The sequence below is a fragment of the Carassius auratus genome, chromosome 40 (genome assembly GCF_003368295.1).
Source record: "Carassius auratus strain Wakin chromosome 40, ASM336829v1, whole genome shotgun sequence".
Taxonomy (NCBI): Eukaryota; Metazoa; Chordata; class Actinopteri; order Cypriniformes; family Cyprinidae; genus Carassius; species Carassius auratus.
Window position 1 is genome coordinate 1772396 of NC_039282.1, and position 15674 is coordinate 1788069.

At 39.6% G+C, this 15674-nt stretch overlaps 1 protein-coding gene across 1 annotated transcript; it reads right to left on the reverse strand.

Annotated features, from left to right (window-relative positions):
* Positions 1–39: 39 nt before the first annotated feature.
* LOC113058973 (uncharacterized) lies at positions 40–2363 on the reverse strand. The gene is made up of 6 exons (XM_026227215.1): positions 2280–2363; positions 2151–2180; positions 1619–1707; positions 1082–1542; positions 556–883; positions 40–451 (listed from the first exon to the last, which is right to left on the reverse strand). Exons 4-6 carry the CDS (start codon positions 1321–1323, stop codon positions 65–67), a joined length of 957 nt encoding a protein of 318 aa, XP_026083000.1. The 5' UTR covers positions 1324–1542; positions 1619–1707; positions 2151–2180; positions 2280–2363; the 3' UTR covers positions 40–64.
* Between the last annotated feature and the right edge of the window lie 13311 nt (positions 2364–15674).

Consider the following 15674-nt stretch of genomic DNA (forward strand, 5'->3'; position numbering starts at 1 on the left):
ACAGTGCCTTGCCAGCTCTTTAGCCGTGGGCTTCCCGCCGCAGGCCTCCTTCAACCTCTCAACATCACCAGCATCCCACTCGAAGATGCAGGGCGAGAGGCGTCCCAATGAAGGGGGCATACAGCGGGTGGCTGTCCGTGGTGACCCCGACTGCGATTCGCCGCATAAAATGCCACACATCCAGCCTGACCACCAGCTGGTCCCACTCGCTAAACATTGCTGCCGCCTTGCCTTTATCTCCTGCGCTGCAGCAGTCCCGGTCCACATAAAGGACTTGCGGAGGAGCTTCTCCAGCTTGGCGGTAGCGATCTACAAGTCCGGAACACATGGGAAGCAGGCCCTTTCCCTCTCCTTCTGTGAGGACACACATGAGGACTTGTCCAATTTCGTTCCCCACATCTGTCACCCAAGCAGCAGTTCCAGCAGCATGGCCAGCTAGCTTCTTGGTGACCTAGTACATGATAAGAAATATTATCATTGTTAAAGGAACAGGACATTTTTATTTTACAATAAAAAAAAAAATAACACAAAATGTAACACTAAATCAGGTGTTACCTTTTTGGTGGAATCCATCTTTAAAATGGAGCCATAAACAGAGGTGACACGGGCCTTGAGTTCAGGAAGCCGTGTCAGTACTTCTCTGGCGTACACTGAGAGCAGCCAAGATGGACTAGGGACAGGCACCATCTGTGGCAGCGCGGCAATGAGACTGCTGGGATCAGTGTTCTGGGTAACAAAATTCCTCAGCACAGACAGGTACAGTGTTGACTGGCCCAGATAATGTTCTTTATGCCTGAGGCACAGGTGCCTGTACAGAGCTGTGGCACTGTTCCCCAGCGTGCGCCCCCGCAACAATCTCACAACCTTCCTATCACAGGACAACCTATAGAAAATAAAGAATTCCACAGCACAATATTTACTTATATGTCACAATATATGCATATATTGCAAACTAAGAACACTAGTTTCCAATATATGGAAATGTATTATGTAATATTTCACATTATATTTAGCAGTATATTCCCATTTATTTTTGTTCCATAAGGGGTATCATGTTAAAAGACTTAAAAACACATTATACCTGTAGGTTAGGACTGCAGGAAACTGTTCACGGTGGCTGGGATCCAACTGGTCCAGGATGTCTCGCGACCAGGCTGCAAGCTTCTTTTTGCAGGACCGGCATTCAAGATACTCAGTCACCATGAAGTACCAACTGTTTAAGTCCAAGACCCTCCGGACAGTCTTATACATGCCGCAAGCTGTTAGCTGGATCCCAAAACGACGGCAGTTGGGCTGGGAGCACAGCAGCTTGTTTGCCCACATGCGGTAGGGAACCCAGAGGAACAGCCTGCTGTGGAAGAAGGCGTCAGGTTTAGAAGGAGGCTGAGAGTACAGAGGACGGGGTCCAGGGGGAGACCACCACAGACGCAGATTTTTGTTCAGCGCCAACTTCCCAGACTTGTCTCTGGTAAAGAAAGCCTTGCTGACCCACAAGTGCTGCTCTTTTGGGAGAGTCTGCTTCCAACCTTCAGGCAGCAGCAGCTGTGGGTGTAAGAGAGAAAAATGGTTTACTTTCATGAAGGCTCCTTTTAAGATACCATCTGAAGATTTGTCTTACTTCTTCAGTGGCTGCTGGCTGCTTTTTTGGCGTAGCTCTCTCAGAGGTGGGCAGGGCTTCTGGCTGACTCACCGACTGGCTCCCATCAGCTGCAAAGCATTACCAAAAAAGTGAATGAGACCTATAGAAAAGACAACGTTACATTTATTGTTGCATGTAATATTACTAGTCACTACTACATGAGATTAATACAGCTACTATTTACTACTGCTAGATGTTAGAACTAATGTTAAACATTAGTAGTTTGTTAAAGTTAATGATTGTTAGTGCACAAAATATACAAATGAAGATGTGCAAAAAAAGATGAGCTGACTATGACAAACAATAGTGTGTGGCAGCATTGGGTGAAAAAGTTAGATTCTCAAAGATGAGAAGGAAAAATGGGCGGTGAAAAAAAGTGTAAAGGGAATTGCCATGGAATTTAAAAAGCAAAAATAAAATAAAAGTATTAATAATTATTAAAAGGCGAAAGAGGTACAAAAAAAGCCAGGGTACGGGCTGGCATGATCAGAAGGTGTAATACACCTCCTACCTTACTGTTTCCAAAACCATCATCCGAAAGCTGATAATACAGAATCGCAAAACATGTTATAAATTGCACAACAGTATTAAGAAAACAAAACCACAAATGCAAACCCATTCATAATGATGTCTGACTCACCCGCAACATCCATGTGTGAAGCTGCAGCAAGCAAATCAGCATCTGATGGCTCCTCTGTGGATGCTGAGCTGGAAGCAACCGCTGTTAATTTTAGAATAAGTATTAATAATTACAATATGTAAAAGAAACAAAAATACAATTATAAGCAAACAAGATGTAAGTTGTGTGCCTGGAGGTGCTGTTTTGGGAAGGTTTGGTCCCAACTTCTCAGAATCTCTTCTCTTAATGTATTTTTGCAGAACTTCCCTCTTTGTGCCAGGATGGACATCCTTCTTCTGCTTCATCCCAGCAGGCACAGTACATCAATGTGACGTCAGGAAGACGTTGGACTCCAACTAATCCAACGACAGTCAGACAACATCCTGTGCCTGCTGGGATCCACCTGATGAAGCTGAATCGAAAACAAAAAATTATCAACTCAAGCCCATAAACTACACATCCCTAAAGCCAGCAGCTTCTTTTAGATTAACATCTTACCCCTTTCTGTCCTTATCCTTGGCGTCATACAGATCCTTAAATATCAGGGTGGCAAAATTTCCAAACCCGACGAGGAGCTTGTCCTCCTGGCCCGTTGTCCCGGACCCCTCTCGAACTTGCCGCTCTTGTATGGCTGCCATGACATCCGGAAAAAGGCCTGCATACTGCAGCAACGCATCTTTGTTGCCCATTACTGCAGCTGTGGACAAGCCTAACAACATGAAATCTAGCCGGAGAACTTCCATGCTCATGTGTAGGATGTAAGAAGAGAATCCCTGACCGTTTGTATTGTTTTAGACGAATTTCGTTTTCATTTCATCGTTGTTGATTATTAAAACTGACATAATGTGAATAAAGGGACAAACGAACGTCTGAGAAAAACTCATTATACATATTTAAAATGGCAATATACATATACATATACATAGTGTTCAGTGTTTGCTTTAGTTGGGATCTTGACCCTTCAGTTATTATCTTTAGATTTTATGTGGCTGTGGTGACTGAATTATATCATACAGACAGACCACAGCAAAGGCAATCATGTGTGCCATTGATTGTGATTTGAGCTATTTGTAATAGAGTGACCTGAATGCCTGAGTTTAAGTTTCTTTACTGCATACATAAATTAAGTGAAAAAGAAAAGTAAGCAACCCAGAATTTCTGACATAGTATGACATGTTTTTAATAGTTAGTTCTACGTAAAAAAAAAAAAAAAAACTAATCTTTTGTTTGGACACACAGACATTAGGAATCAGCGTGAGCATCACAACAACGGTGACCATCAAAAAAGCATGTTGTAGCCAATAAAAACTCATCCATGGCTCCGATCATGCATCGCGGCATGAATAAATTATGAGCTGAACTGTCTTTTTAACTTTTTATTCTAACTATATTTTATTTTTGCTGTTTTTATGTTCATTTTTTGTATCTAGTTTTGTGATGTTCAGAGTTGGTCTGTTTATCTGAATATGTTGTTTGTCACCGTTGTTGAGATTCATACGTTGATTATTGAATCAAAGCTGTGACAATCAATAATGGAAGTTTTACTTTGAGAAAAGACTGTAAATGAGTTCAGTGATTCATGTCAAACAACGATTACATTAAAACATAATCATCAACACGCAATGATTTTTGCTTTTGGTTTGACAAACAAACTTTAAAAGTAAAAAGTTACAAGCCAAGATCCCAGCTAAAGCAAACACTGAACACTATAATGGTGATACACAAATTGTGATTTTTCTCGTTTGTGATTCTGCTTGTTAACATCAGGTGTCTTCAATAATGCTTAATCATAACTCAATTAACTTCTTAATTATCTCATTAATTTCAACTCTGCTTCAGTGTTACTTTTAACACTGCTTTAGTGTTTATATGAGTCCACACTCAAGAGTGTTAAATTAACACTGGGGATTTTGCTGTGTATATATATATATATATGTCGATGAAAATCATGAATGAAAATATACTCTTTATACCGAAATCTATTTTTTGCGGGTTAAACATCATCATATCTTTATGAAAGACTCCACATTTTTTCTCACGCCTAATTTGAAAAAGAAAGGAAGAAAAACTGTACATTTATTGGGTGTTGATGAGAATCATGAATGAAACTGTATATTTTATAATGAAATATATGCTTAATGTCATCACAACTTTACGAACGACTCAGTTTTACCCTATTTTTTATACAGATAAAAAGTGAGAAAGAGTAAAATATGTTTACTCACCTGATCCGCAAAACTGCAGGGTAGCGATAATGCAGAATCGGTGCAGGAAACTGGCAAAATCGAAGGAGATAAACAGGATTGCGATATCCGTGCCCCTCTACTCTATTAGCCCTCGGTCGGTGAATAAACATAGAAGTCTCAGCGTGGGAGGGGTTTTGACGTAAAATCACTCACCATCTATTCCAGGGATAGACAACTCCGGCCCTGGAGGGCCACTATCCTGCAGAGTTTAGCTCCAACCCTAATTAAACACACCTGAACAAGGCAATCAGTGTTTTCTGGATTGCTAGATAGCAGAAGTGGACACTCCAGGAGTCAGAAAGTAAAAGTCCTGCCATATGTTTATTCCACCCATGAACTCAGCAGCTGATTTCACCAGAGGAGGAACCAAGTCATTCCTTTCAAGTCACCAACAAGTCTCAAGTTAAATCTCAAGTTCTCAAAGAGTTAAAGTTAATGAGCTAATTAAGTGACTTATTAAATTATGATTGTACATTAGTGATGAACACCTGCTGTTATTGAGAATTACAGAGGATCAGGTGTCAATGTTTTATTGGTTAAAATGATTCCACCATCATAGAGATAAGTGTTTGATTTAGTTGTGCTCTTGACACTTGATTTGCTGTGCTAGATCTTTCTCTGTAGCTCTATAAGTGATGTTGTAGAAATGAGAGCTCAGTGGTGTACAATAAACATATGGGCTTATATTCAAAATAATGTATTTTTCATAAGTTTACATTTTGAATATTTGTCCCAGGGAAACAGCAGCACACAAAAAAAGATACTACAACATTTACAGAGAATAAACTTTAAATTTGTTTGTCACATACAAGAATTTAAGCTCCAGTGCTTTTTAGACACACACATATATCAAGAACCAGCATATGAATCTCTGCAATGGTGACAATCAACAAAATGCTTCATGCTGCAATACATGAAAAACTCCCATAATGCACTGCAGTATGAATAATTATTTGTCACCACTGTTGAGGATCATATGATAAATGATCATGACTAAATGCATAATCCTAAATTCGCCCCCCCCCCATTCCTCTTAATGTTGAACTATTATGATGATCATCATAAAATATCAGTGTTTTTTTTTTTTTTTTTAGAAAGATTGGATGACACACAATTTTCTCCAATTAAATTCGGATAAGACAGAGATACTAATTATTGGACCAAAAAACACTACACAGAATCTTGTAGATTACAATCTGCAACTAGACAGATGTACTGTTACTTCCTCTACAGTCAGAAATCTGGGTGTTGTATTAGACAGCAATTTGTCTTTTGTAAATCATATTTCCAATGTTACAAAAACTGCATTCTTCCATCTTAGAAACATTGCCAAGCTACGAAACATGTTATCTGTTTCTGATGCAGAAAAGCTAGTTCATGCATTCATGACCTCTAGACTGGACTATTGTGATGCACTTCTAGGTGGTTGTCCTGCTTCGTCAATAAACAAGCTACAGGTCGTCCAAAATGCAGCAGCTAGAGTCCTTATGAGGTCAAGAAAATATGATCATATTACCCCAATTTTACAGTCTCTGCACTGGCTATCTATTAAGTTCCGTATCAGTTACAAATTATCATTACTTACCTATAAGGCCCTAAATGGTTTAGCTCCTGCGTACCTAACTAGCCTTCTACCACGTTACAACCCATCACGCTCCCTAAGGTCACAAAACGCTGGACTTTTGGTAGTTCCTAGGATAGCAAAGTCCACTAAAGGAGGTAGAGCTTTCTCACATTTGGCTCCCAAACTCTGGAATAGCCTTCCTGATAATGTTCGGGGTTCAGACACACTCTCTCGGTTTAAATCTAGATTAAAAACACATCTCTTTCGCCAAGCATTCGAATAATGTTTCTTTTTAATTGTGAGTGTAGTTGCATCTGTTCAAAGTTGCATTTTTATTCATTAGCTTGGGTTAAACTAATTTTACTTTGTTGGATCAGCAGCTATGCTAATGATGTCTCTATGTGTTTCTATGTTTCGCCGTAACTAGGATTTAAACAAGCTCCAGTCTGGATCCAGAATACCTCAGAAGAGACGATGCTGACCCTCAGGGGACCCCAGATGATGCTACCTTGAATCAACAAACTGAACTAACAATTATTGCTAAATGTGTGACTGAATCATATAATAACTTAATAATATTGATAGTTCATCGTCTAGCTGACTACGTCTTGTATTATTATAAATTTTTTTTCTAAAATCCTGTCAAATGTGCACAAACTACTAGCTACTACTAAATATTGTAGAAACATAATTTTCTGTAAAGTTGCTTTGTAACGATTTATTTTGTAAAAAGCGCTATACAAATAAACTTGAATTGAATTTAACTTGAATAGAAAAAAAACATTTGAATCAAGATCACGCAATCATCAAAAGCATAAGCTACCTGCTAGTTTGTTCTTGCATTGCACAAAAGTTTGCAATGAAACAGTAATACATCTGCTTAGAAGCAAACTTATCAAAACTCAAGAGCCCAAAGGAAGCAAATACTGACCACAATTATGGTGACAAAGATATTTTTTATAGCTGTGTTTCTCTTTTCTTCAGTGATGTTGATTGTTAACAGTAGGTGTTCATCACTAATGGACAATCTTCATTTAATTAGTCACTTAATTATCTCATTAACTTTAACTCTTTGAGGACTTGGGATTTTACTTGAGACTTGTTGATGACTTGGAGGGAAATAGGCTTGTTTGAGATGCGCCTCGCCTCGCATGAAATGTAAGCGAGAGTAGGCGGCTGCAGCAAGAGGAGGAGTGAACAAAGCGCAGGCAAGCCGGACAGATCTCTCTTCTCGTAGTGGATCTGACACCTTTGAGATCAAAGATGGCTATCGCAGGATTAACGCTAGTGCACAGCTGCTAAAAAACTGGATGTAATTCAAGTTCTGTTCTGCTTTTATATGAAAATAAATGAAATGAACAAGACACCCATTTAATTACATACCAAAGACGTGTTCATCAATATTTAGTTCTTTAATACAGACATATGTGTTTTTATTTTTGTATTATTTTTTTTATAAAAATTAAATTGCATAACAAAAAGAGATCGCACTTTCAGATAGTTTGGTAATATTCACATATAACATATACACATAAAACATTATATTAGAGTTTTAAAATCAAACATTTTAAAAGAGAACAATACATCACAGTTGTTTAAACTAATGAGCATTAAGATGTGTCCTCAGCAAGTCGTTTCCCATCGTGCTTTTGATCAGCGCAGTCGGTGGAGAGCAACTGCGCCCGACTGCAGAATCCGACACGTGCGCCTTGCGCTCGCGAGAGATTTTGGGCATACGTCAGCATGACATCAAAGCAAGGCTGACGTCACTCAAGGTGCGTTCCGTTCGACCGTAAGGCCGGTGACACACTGGCTGCGTGGCGTGAGCGCCGCGTGTCTGAAGCGTCCCAGAAGCGTGGCGGATTCTGTGTCTTTACACACCAGAAGCATGCCTGACGCGGCGCTGGCGCACTGCTGCTGTAGAGGGAGACCGTTGACAGACCAGGCTCATGTCTTCATGACAACAATTTTTTTTACACACCTACACCTACGCCTACTGATAAAGGACACCGTCAAAAGTATTGACGGTGAAATAGATTATGTTTGACAGGTGCAATATTTGAAAATCGATAATTATTTATTTATTTTTTTAAATTACATTTATATCTGAATTTATGTCAACCTATAGACTTTCAAATATCAAAATATCAGGAATTCATATGTATTTGTGTACAAAATGACATTTAAACACATTTTCCTATTATATTTTGCCTGGAAAAGCTTCCAACACGCGCGCGTGTCGCGGTAAAAATAGGCGTCGGCTCTATTTCTAGCAAGCAAGCATTTTCCGCAAGGCTCGAGACGCGCATCTCACGCAGGCGGTCTGTAAGCTCTAACCTGTTAACATGGGAGCCGAATTAAAAACCGACACATCCAGTGTGTCGCTGGCCTAAGTGTACTGCGAAGTGGACTTCACAGGGTATTCCGCCATCTTAAGTGAGATTCCAATCCGAAAGGAGCGAACATGTTCAGTTCGAAGGGCACTGAGCACGGCACAGGGAATAAGGGAACATCGATACATCACTTCAGAGGAAGTGGAGCGCGATTATCCCCCAACTGTCATTGTGCGCAGCATGTCATCACCAGTCAGAACGGCGGTCTTCGCTGTCTTCATTCATATTCATTACGGATTGTAAAAAGGTATGATCTGCCATTTTTCTTTATTTTACTTTATTTACCTCAGTGTTTACTATACGGCTGTGCGCAGGAAGAAGGCGCACGAGACCGCTATGCAATTATATGACCATTTATTAAAACACATATAGGCTATACAGTTAACCAAATAAAAGTTATTTTCACATTTGCATGACAGCAGGGCTTAAATTCTGTTAATACTCAAGTAATAGCAGCAATTGTCAATTGAAGTGTATAATAAACATACGTTTTTCATTATATAGTAGCTACTCAATGATTTTTTATTGTATAGTGTACATATTTTAAATGTGATTGATTGTAAATAAAAATTAAAATATGAATGTAGTCATATATTTATATCATAATCTGTGCGACCCCATCGGTGACTTTCTTTGATTACTGTATTGAAGACTGTAGTATGCACTGATTACTGTTACGGTTCTAAATCACCTTAGAGTACTATTTACACAAATAATGTCCAGTAACTAGGAAAGGATTAAAGAAGTCAGAGTCATGTGTCCAATTAACTAAATGTATTAATGAAAAAATGAATTATTTCCTCACAATGTTAACACAATGTAAATGACACAAAAACAGCGTAGGCCTACGTGAAATAACCAAAACAATAAACAATAAAACAATTTTCTTCAAATCAAAAGATACAATAATGTTGATATAAGGCAGTGAAATGTGTTATTGAGAATACTCAGTCCCAACAAGTCCCAGGTTTCCAGAGAATGTCCACTTAAGGAAAGGAAGGCACAGATATCTTCAGACGTCGATCCTCAGACGTGATGTCATCACATTTGGAACTTGAACAGACGGTATGTTAGTAGGGATCTTTGTTTGATACTGATAGGGTTAATATGATGTGGTGATAACAGTGAGGCCTGTAGCTTCGTGTGCTGCGATATTCAGTGTGTGTGTTGGGTTTGTGTGATTACAGTCCGCTGGACAAACGTGTGGTTCTATAATGAAACAAATAAACTCAATTAGTCTCTGTTACATTTTGTACAACAAAGTGCTGTGTCATTATCACTTCACATGATTAAACGCGAGAGACATCGAAAACATATGATAAAAGCATAATATAACAGCTGTTCTTTTATAACTGAAGAAATATCTTATTGATGCATCTAGCAGCATATCAAACGATGATTATTAAACTGAATAATATGATATAAACACTTACGTTCTGCAATGACGCACGCGCTGATATTCACCATATAATTCCAGCAACTTCTGAAGCGATCACACAACATCGGCCGCCCAACACATCTGAAATGCCAAACTGCTCACCAGCTGAGAGCTATCTTATCAATCTATAGCTTGATGGCTTTAATCCAACTTGCCGCATGAATTTACAATACTAACACGGACCGCATTTCTCCTTTTTCTCCATTGCCGTATATCTGATCTCGCGTTATTTTCACCAAACTCACGAGACTTCCGATTAAACTCCGCCCACTCAACAGGTGCAACACTTGAACAGAATACTAAACGACTATAATATTAAAATAAATGTAACTTGACCATGACCTTTTGCACAGCCGCCCCCAAATTTGGTATGCAAATTTGCCATTAGTAGGGTCTATAAGGAACTTTCTGTGTCTGGGGGTAAGGAAGGCAATTCAATCAACTTAGCTACTGGTCTTGTGTATGTTTGATCTTTCACTTTGACCACTGCTGTTCTGACTCTCCCATCTGAACTAGGAATGACAGCAGAGACAGTACCAACTTTCCAGAGCGCTCTTGGGATCTGCTCATCAACAATGAGTACTACAGTACCAACTGCGATATTCTCTTTCTCCCTGTACCATTTCTGCCTTGACTGCAATGTGGGTAGGAAGTCGTGAATAAAATGCTTCCAAAAATGATCACTCAGAACCTGACTATGTCTCCATCTTTTTCTACTGAGTAATTCATGGTCTGAATAGACAACTTGGGGCAAGGAGGAGTCAGGCCGCCCCATCAGCAAAGAATTTGGCGTTACTGGGTCTGGATCTGCTATGTCGCTAGAGACATAACCCAAGGGTCTAGAATTAAGAATGCCCTCCACCTCGATCAAGATGGTTCTCAATACCTCCTCGGTAACTGTCTGAGCACCTAAGGTGATTCTTTAGGCTGTCTTTACAGACCTCACTTCTCTTTCCCATGAGCCGCCGAAATGAGGCGCACTGGGTGGATTAAACTTGAATCTGATTTGTTCCTTTGCTAGATGGTCTCTAATGCTTGTCTGCATATGGGAGAAAGTGTCCTCCAGCTCTTTACATCCACCTCGAAAATTTGTTCCCTGATCAGAGAGAATCTCATAGGGTTTCCCTCTTCTGGCAATGAAACGCCTGAGAGACAGCAGGAATGAATCTCCATCCATGTGATCCAACAGATCAAGATGTACAGCTCGAGTAGTGAGGCACTTGTATATGACACCCCACCTTTTCTCAGTACGGCGGCCAACCTTCACTAACAGTGGTCCAAAACAATCTACTCCGGTGGAGTAAAAAGGGGGTCTACATAACCTCAGACTTGATGTGGGTAAGTCTGACATTCTGGGAATCTTTGGTTTGCCTCTCCATTTATTACAATCAAGACAGTGGTGCTGATGTCTTTTAATTGCCTCTCTTCCTTGCAAAATCCAAAACTTACGCCGCAGCTCAGCATACACCCTGCCAGCTCCCGGGTGGTGCAGTTGATCATCATAATGCTTTATTAGAAGTTTAACTACTGGATGATCTTGTGACAGAACAATAGGGTGTAGAACTGCATCACTCAATCCATGGGTGTCGCTGTTGGACAGTGTTTTCTCTACTTCCTGTTGGCCTTCTGTAGCTAATCATAGCTCCATGTAGCTGTTTTTATTTTATATTTTTTCTCTATAATCTTTCTTACTATCACTGTCTGTTTGTTTGTTTTTTTAATTGTAAAATATAACTTAATTCACACCATATTTCTGATATTACCGATCAATCTTATCAGATTAACTTTGATCGTTCACTCTTCCGTGACTGCAGCACACCTGCAAAGCGTTAGCACTCGTTAGCTTGTCATTAGCGTTTTCTTTTCTCCTCTCTCACGCTGCAGTTTTCCACAAGTTCATCAAACAACCGCAGTAAGAATATTTCATCAAGCACGGTGAGTAATGGCTTCTCCTACAATTGTTATTTGCACCTCTTGCCACATGTACAGTTTATCTATCTCTGTCGCTGATGAGGGATTCACATGTGATAAATGCAGGGAAACAGTTAGGCTGACAGAGAAGATTTCAGAATTAGAGACACGCATCCAAACTTTAATTGAGGACAGTAAGAATGTTAGGGCTCTAGATACGGCTTTGGATGCGTCTAGCTCAGGGGTTCCTGTACATTGTCCGGTTCCAGCAGAGCCCCTGCAGCAGGGCAACTGGGTGACGGTGAGGCAGCGTAGTCGTGGGTCAAAACACCGCTCTTCTGTTCCGATCAAAACATTAAACAGGTTCTCCCCACTCAGTGATGCACCCACTGAGAAACCTGATGAAAGTGCTCTAGTTATTGGCGATTCTATTGTACGGAACGTGAATATAGAGACACCAGCCACCATAGTCAAATGTTTACCGGGAGCCAGAGCGCCTGACATCTTGGCAAATTTAAAAGTGCTGGCTAATGCTAAACGTAAATACAGTAAGATTGTTATTCATGCCGGCGCTAATGATGTTCGACTTCGCCAGTCGGAGATCACTAAAAATAACTTTAAAGAGGTGTGTGAACTTGCAAGCACAATGTCAGACACTGTAATATGCTCTGGTCCCCACCCTGCTTACCGTGGTGATGAGATGCATAGCAGATTGTCATCACTCAATGGCTGGATGTCTAAGTGGTGCCCACAGAATAACATAGGTTATATAGACAATTGGACGAGCTTTTGGGGCAGACCTGACCTGTTTAAAAGAGATGGTCTTCATCCCTCCTGGGGTGGCGCCACTCTTCTGTCTAGAAATATGGCAAATAGTCTTAGTGTTTATACTTGACTAACTGGGGCCCAGGTCAGGAAGCAGACAGACTGGCTAAACCGACCGTCTGCTAGCTGCCTCCCGTCACAGAGGTCAGTTAATTCTCAGCACATAGAGACTCTTTCACCTAGATATCACACTATAGAGACTGTGTCTGTTCCACGAACTAGAAAATACAAAAAATGTCCAAACCAAGTTAAGGTTAACAATTTAATTGAGGTTCAACAAATAAAAAACAAATGCAATATGGATAAACAAATGATAAAGATTGGCTTATTGAATATCAGATCCATTTCTACGAAAACACTTTTTGTAAATAATATGATAACTGATCATAATATAGATGTGCTCTGCTTGACAGAAACCTGGCTAAAACCTGATGATTACATTATTTTAAATGAGTCCACCCCCCAAGATTATTGTTATAAACACGAGCCGCGTCTAAAAGGCAAAGGGGGAGGTGTTGCTTCAATTTATAATAACGTTTTCAGGATTTCTCAGAGGGCAGGCTTCAAGTATAACTCGTTTGAAGTAATGGTGCTTCATATAACATTATCCAGAGAAACCAATGTTAATGATAAATCCCCTGTTATGTTTGTACTGGCTACTGTATACAGGCCACCAGGGCACCATACAGACTTTATTAAAGAGTTTGGTGATTTTACATCCGAGTTAGTTCTGGCTGCAGATAAAGTCTTAATAGTTGGTGATTTTAATATCCATGTCGATAATGAAAAAGATGCATTGGGATCAGCATTTATAGACATTCTGAACTCTATTGGTGTTAGACAACACGTTTCAGGACCTACTCATTGTCGAAATCATACTCTAGATTTAATACTGTCACATGGAATTGATGTTGATAGTGTTGAAATTATTCAGCCAAGTGATGATATCTCAGATCATTATTTAGTTCTGTGTAAACTTCATATAGCCAAAATTGTAAATTCTACTTCTTGTTACAAGTATCGAAGAACCATCACTTCTACCACAAAAGACAGCTTTTTAAGTTATCTTCCTGATGTATCCGAATTCCTTAGCATATCCAAAACCTCAGAACAACTTGATGATGTAACAGAAACTATGGACTCTCTCTTTTCTAGCACTTTAAATACAGTTGCTCCTTTACGCTTAAGAAAGGTTAAGGAAAACAGTTTGACACCATGGTATAATGAGCATACTCGCACCCTAAAGAGAGCAGCCCGAAAAATGGAGCGCAGCTGGAGGAAAACAAAACTAGAGGTATTTCGTATTGCTTGGCGGGAAAGTAGCATATCCTACCGAAAAGCATTAAAAACTGCAAGATCTGATTACTTTTCTTCTCTTTTAGAAGAAAACAAACATAACCCCAGGTATTTATTCAATACAGTGGCTAAATTAACGAAAAATAAAGCCTCAACAAGTGTTGACATTTCCCAACACCACAGCAGTAATGACTTTATGAACTACTTTACTTCTAAAATCGATACTATTAGAGATAAAATTGCAACCATTCAGCCGTCAGCTACAGTTTCGCATCAGACAGTGCACTATAGACCCCCTGAGGAACAGTTCCACTCATTCTCTACTATAGGAGAGGAAGAATTGTATAAACTTGTTAAATCATCTAAACTTACAACATGTATGTTAGACCCTATACCATCTAAGCTCTTAAAAGAGGTGCTTCCAGAAGTCATAGGTCCTCTTCTGACTATTATTAATTCCTCATTGTTATTAGGACATGTCCCCAAAACCTTCAAACTGGCTGTTATTAAGCCTCTCATAAAAAAGCCACAACTTGACCCCAGAGAACTAGTTAATTATAGACCAATCTCGAATCTCCCTTTTCTGTCCAAGATACTAGAAAAGGTGGTATCCTCACAATTATATTCCTTCTTAGAGAAAAATGGTATATGTGAGGATTTCCAGTCAGGATTTAGACCGTATCATAGTACTGAGACTGCTCTCCTTAGAGTTACAAATGATCTGCTCTTATCATCTGATCGTGGGTGTATCTCTCTATTAGTTTTATTGGATCTTAGTGCTGCGTTTGACACAATTGACCACAACATTCTTTTGCATAGACTTGAACACTTTGTTGGCATCAGTGGAAGTGCATTAGCATGGTTTAAATCGTACTTATATGACCGCCATCAGTTCGTAGCAGTGAATGAAGATGTATCATATCGATCACAAGTGCAGTATGGAGTACCTCAAGGCTCAGTTCTAGGGCCGCTACTCTTCACGCTTTATATGTTACCCTTGGGAGATATCATCAGGAAACATGGTGTTAGCTTTCACTGTTATGCTGATGATACGCAGCTCTATATTTCCTCACAGCCCGGTGAAACACACCAATTTGAAAAACTAATGGAATGCATAGTCGATATAAAAAATTGGATGACGAGTAATTTCTTACTGCTAAATTCAGAAAAAACAGAGGTGTTAATCATAGGGCCTAAAAACTCTACTTGTAATAACCTAGAACACTGTCTAAGACTTGATGGTTGCTCTGTCAATTCTTCGTCATCAGTTAGGAACCTAGGTGTGCTACTTGATCGCAATCTTTCCTTAGAAAGCCACGTTTCTAGCATTTGTAAAACTGCATTTTTCCATCTCAAAAATATATCTAAATTACGGCCTATGCTCTCAATGTCAAATGCAGAAATGTTAATCCATGCATTTATGACTTCAAGGTTAGACTACTGTAATGCTTTATTGGGTGGTTGTTCTGCACGCTTGGTAAACAAACTACAGCTAGTCCAAAATGCAGCAGCAAGAGTTCTTACTAGAACCAGGAAGTATGACCATATTAGCCCGGTCCTGTCCACACTGCACTGGCTCCCTATCAAACATCGTATAGATTTTAAAATATTGCTTATTACTTATAAAGCCCTGAATGGTTTAGCACCTCAGTATTTGAATGAGCTCCTTTTACATTATACTCCTCTACGTCCGCTACGTTCTCAAAACTCAGGCAATTTAATAATACCTAGAATATCAAAATC

Bases quoted from the DNA above. Each gene is read 5' to 3' on its own strand.
- LOC113058973 (XM_026227215.1), bottom strand. From the start codon at position 1,323: ATGTGGGCAAACAAGCTGCTGTGCTCCCAGCCCAACTGCCGTCGTTTT. The intron at 884-1,081 runs GTATAATGTGTT...TATTTTCTATAG, and splicing joins CCTGCAGTCCTAACCTACAG to GTTGTCCTGTGATAGGAAGG. The intron at 452-555 runs GTAACACCTGAT...ATCATGTACTAG, and splicing joins AGATGGATTCCACCAAAAAG to GTCACCAAGAAGCTAGCTGG.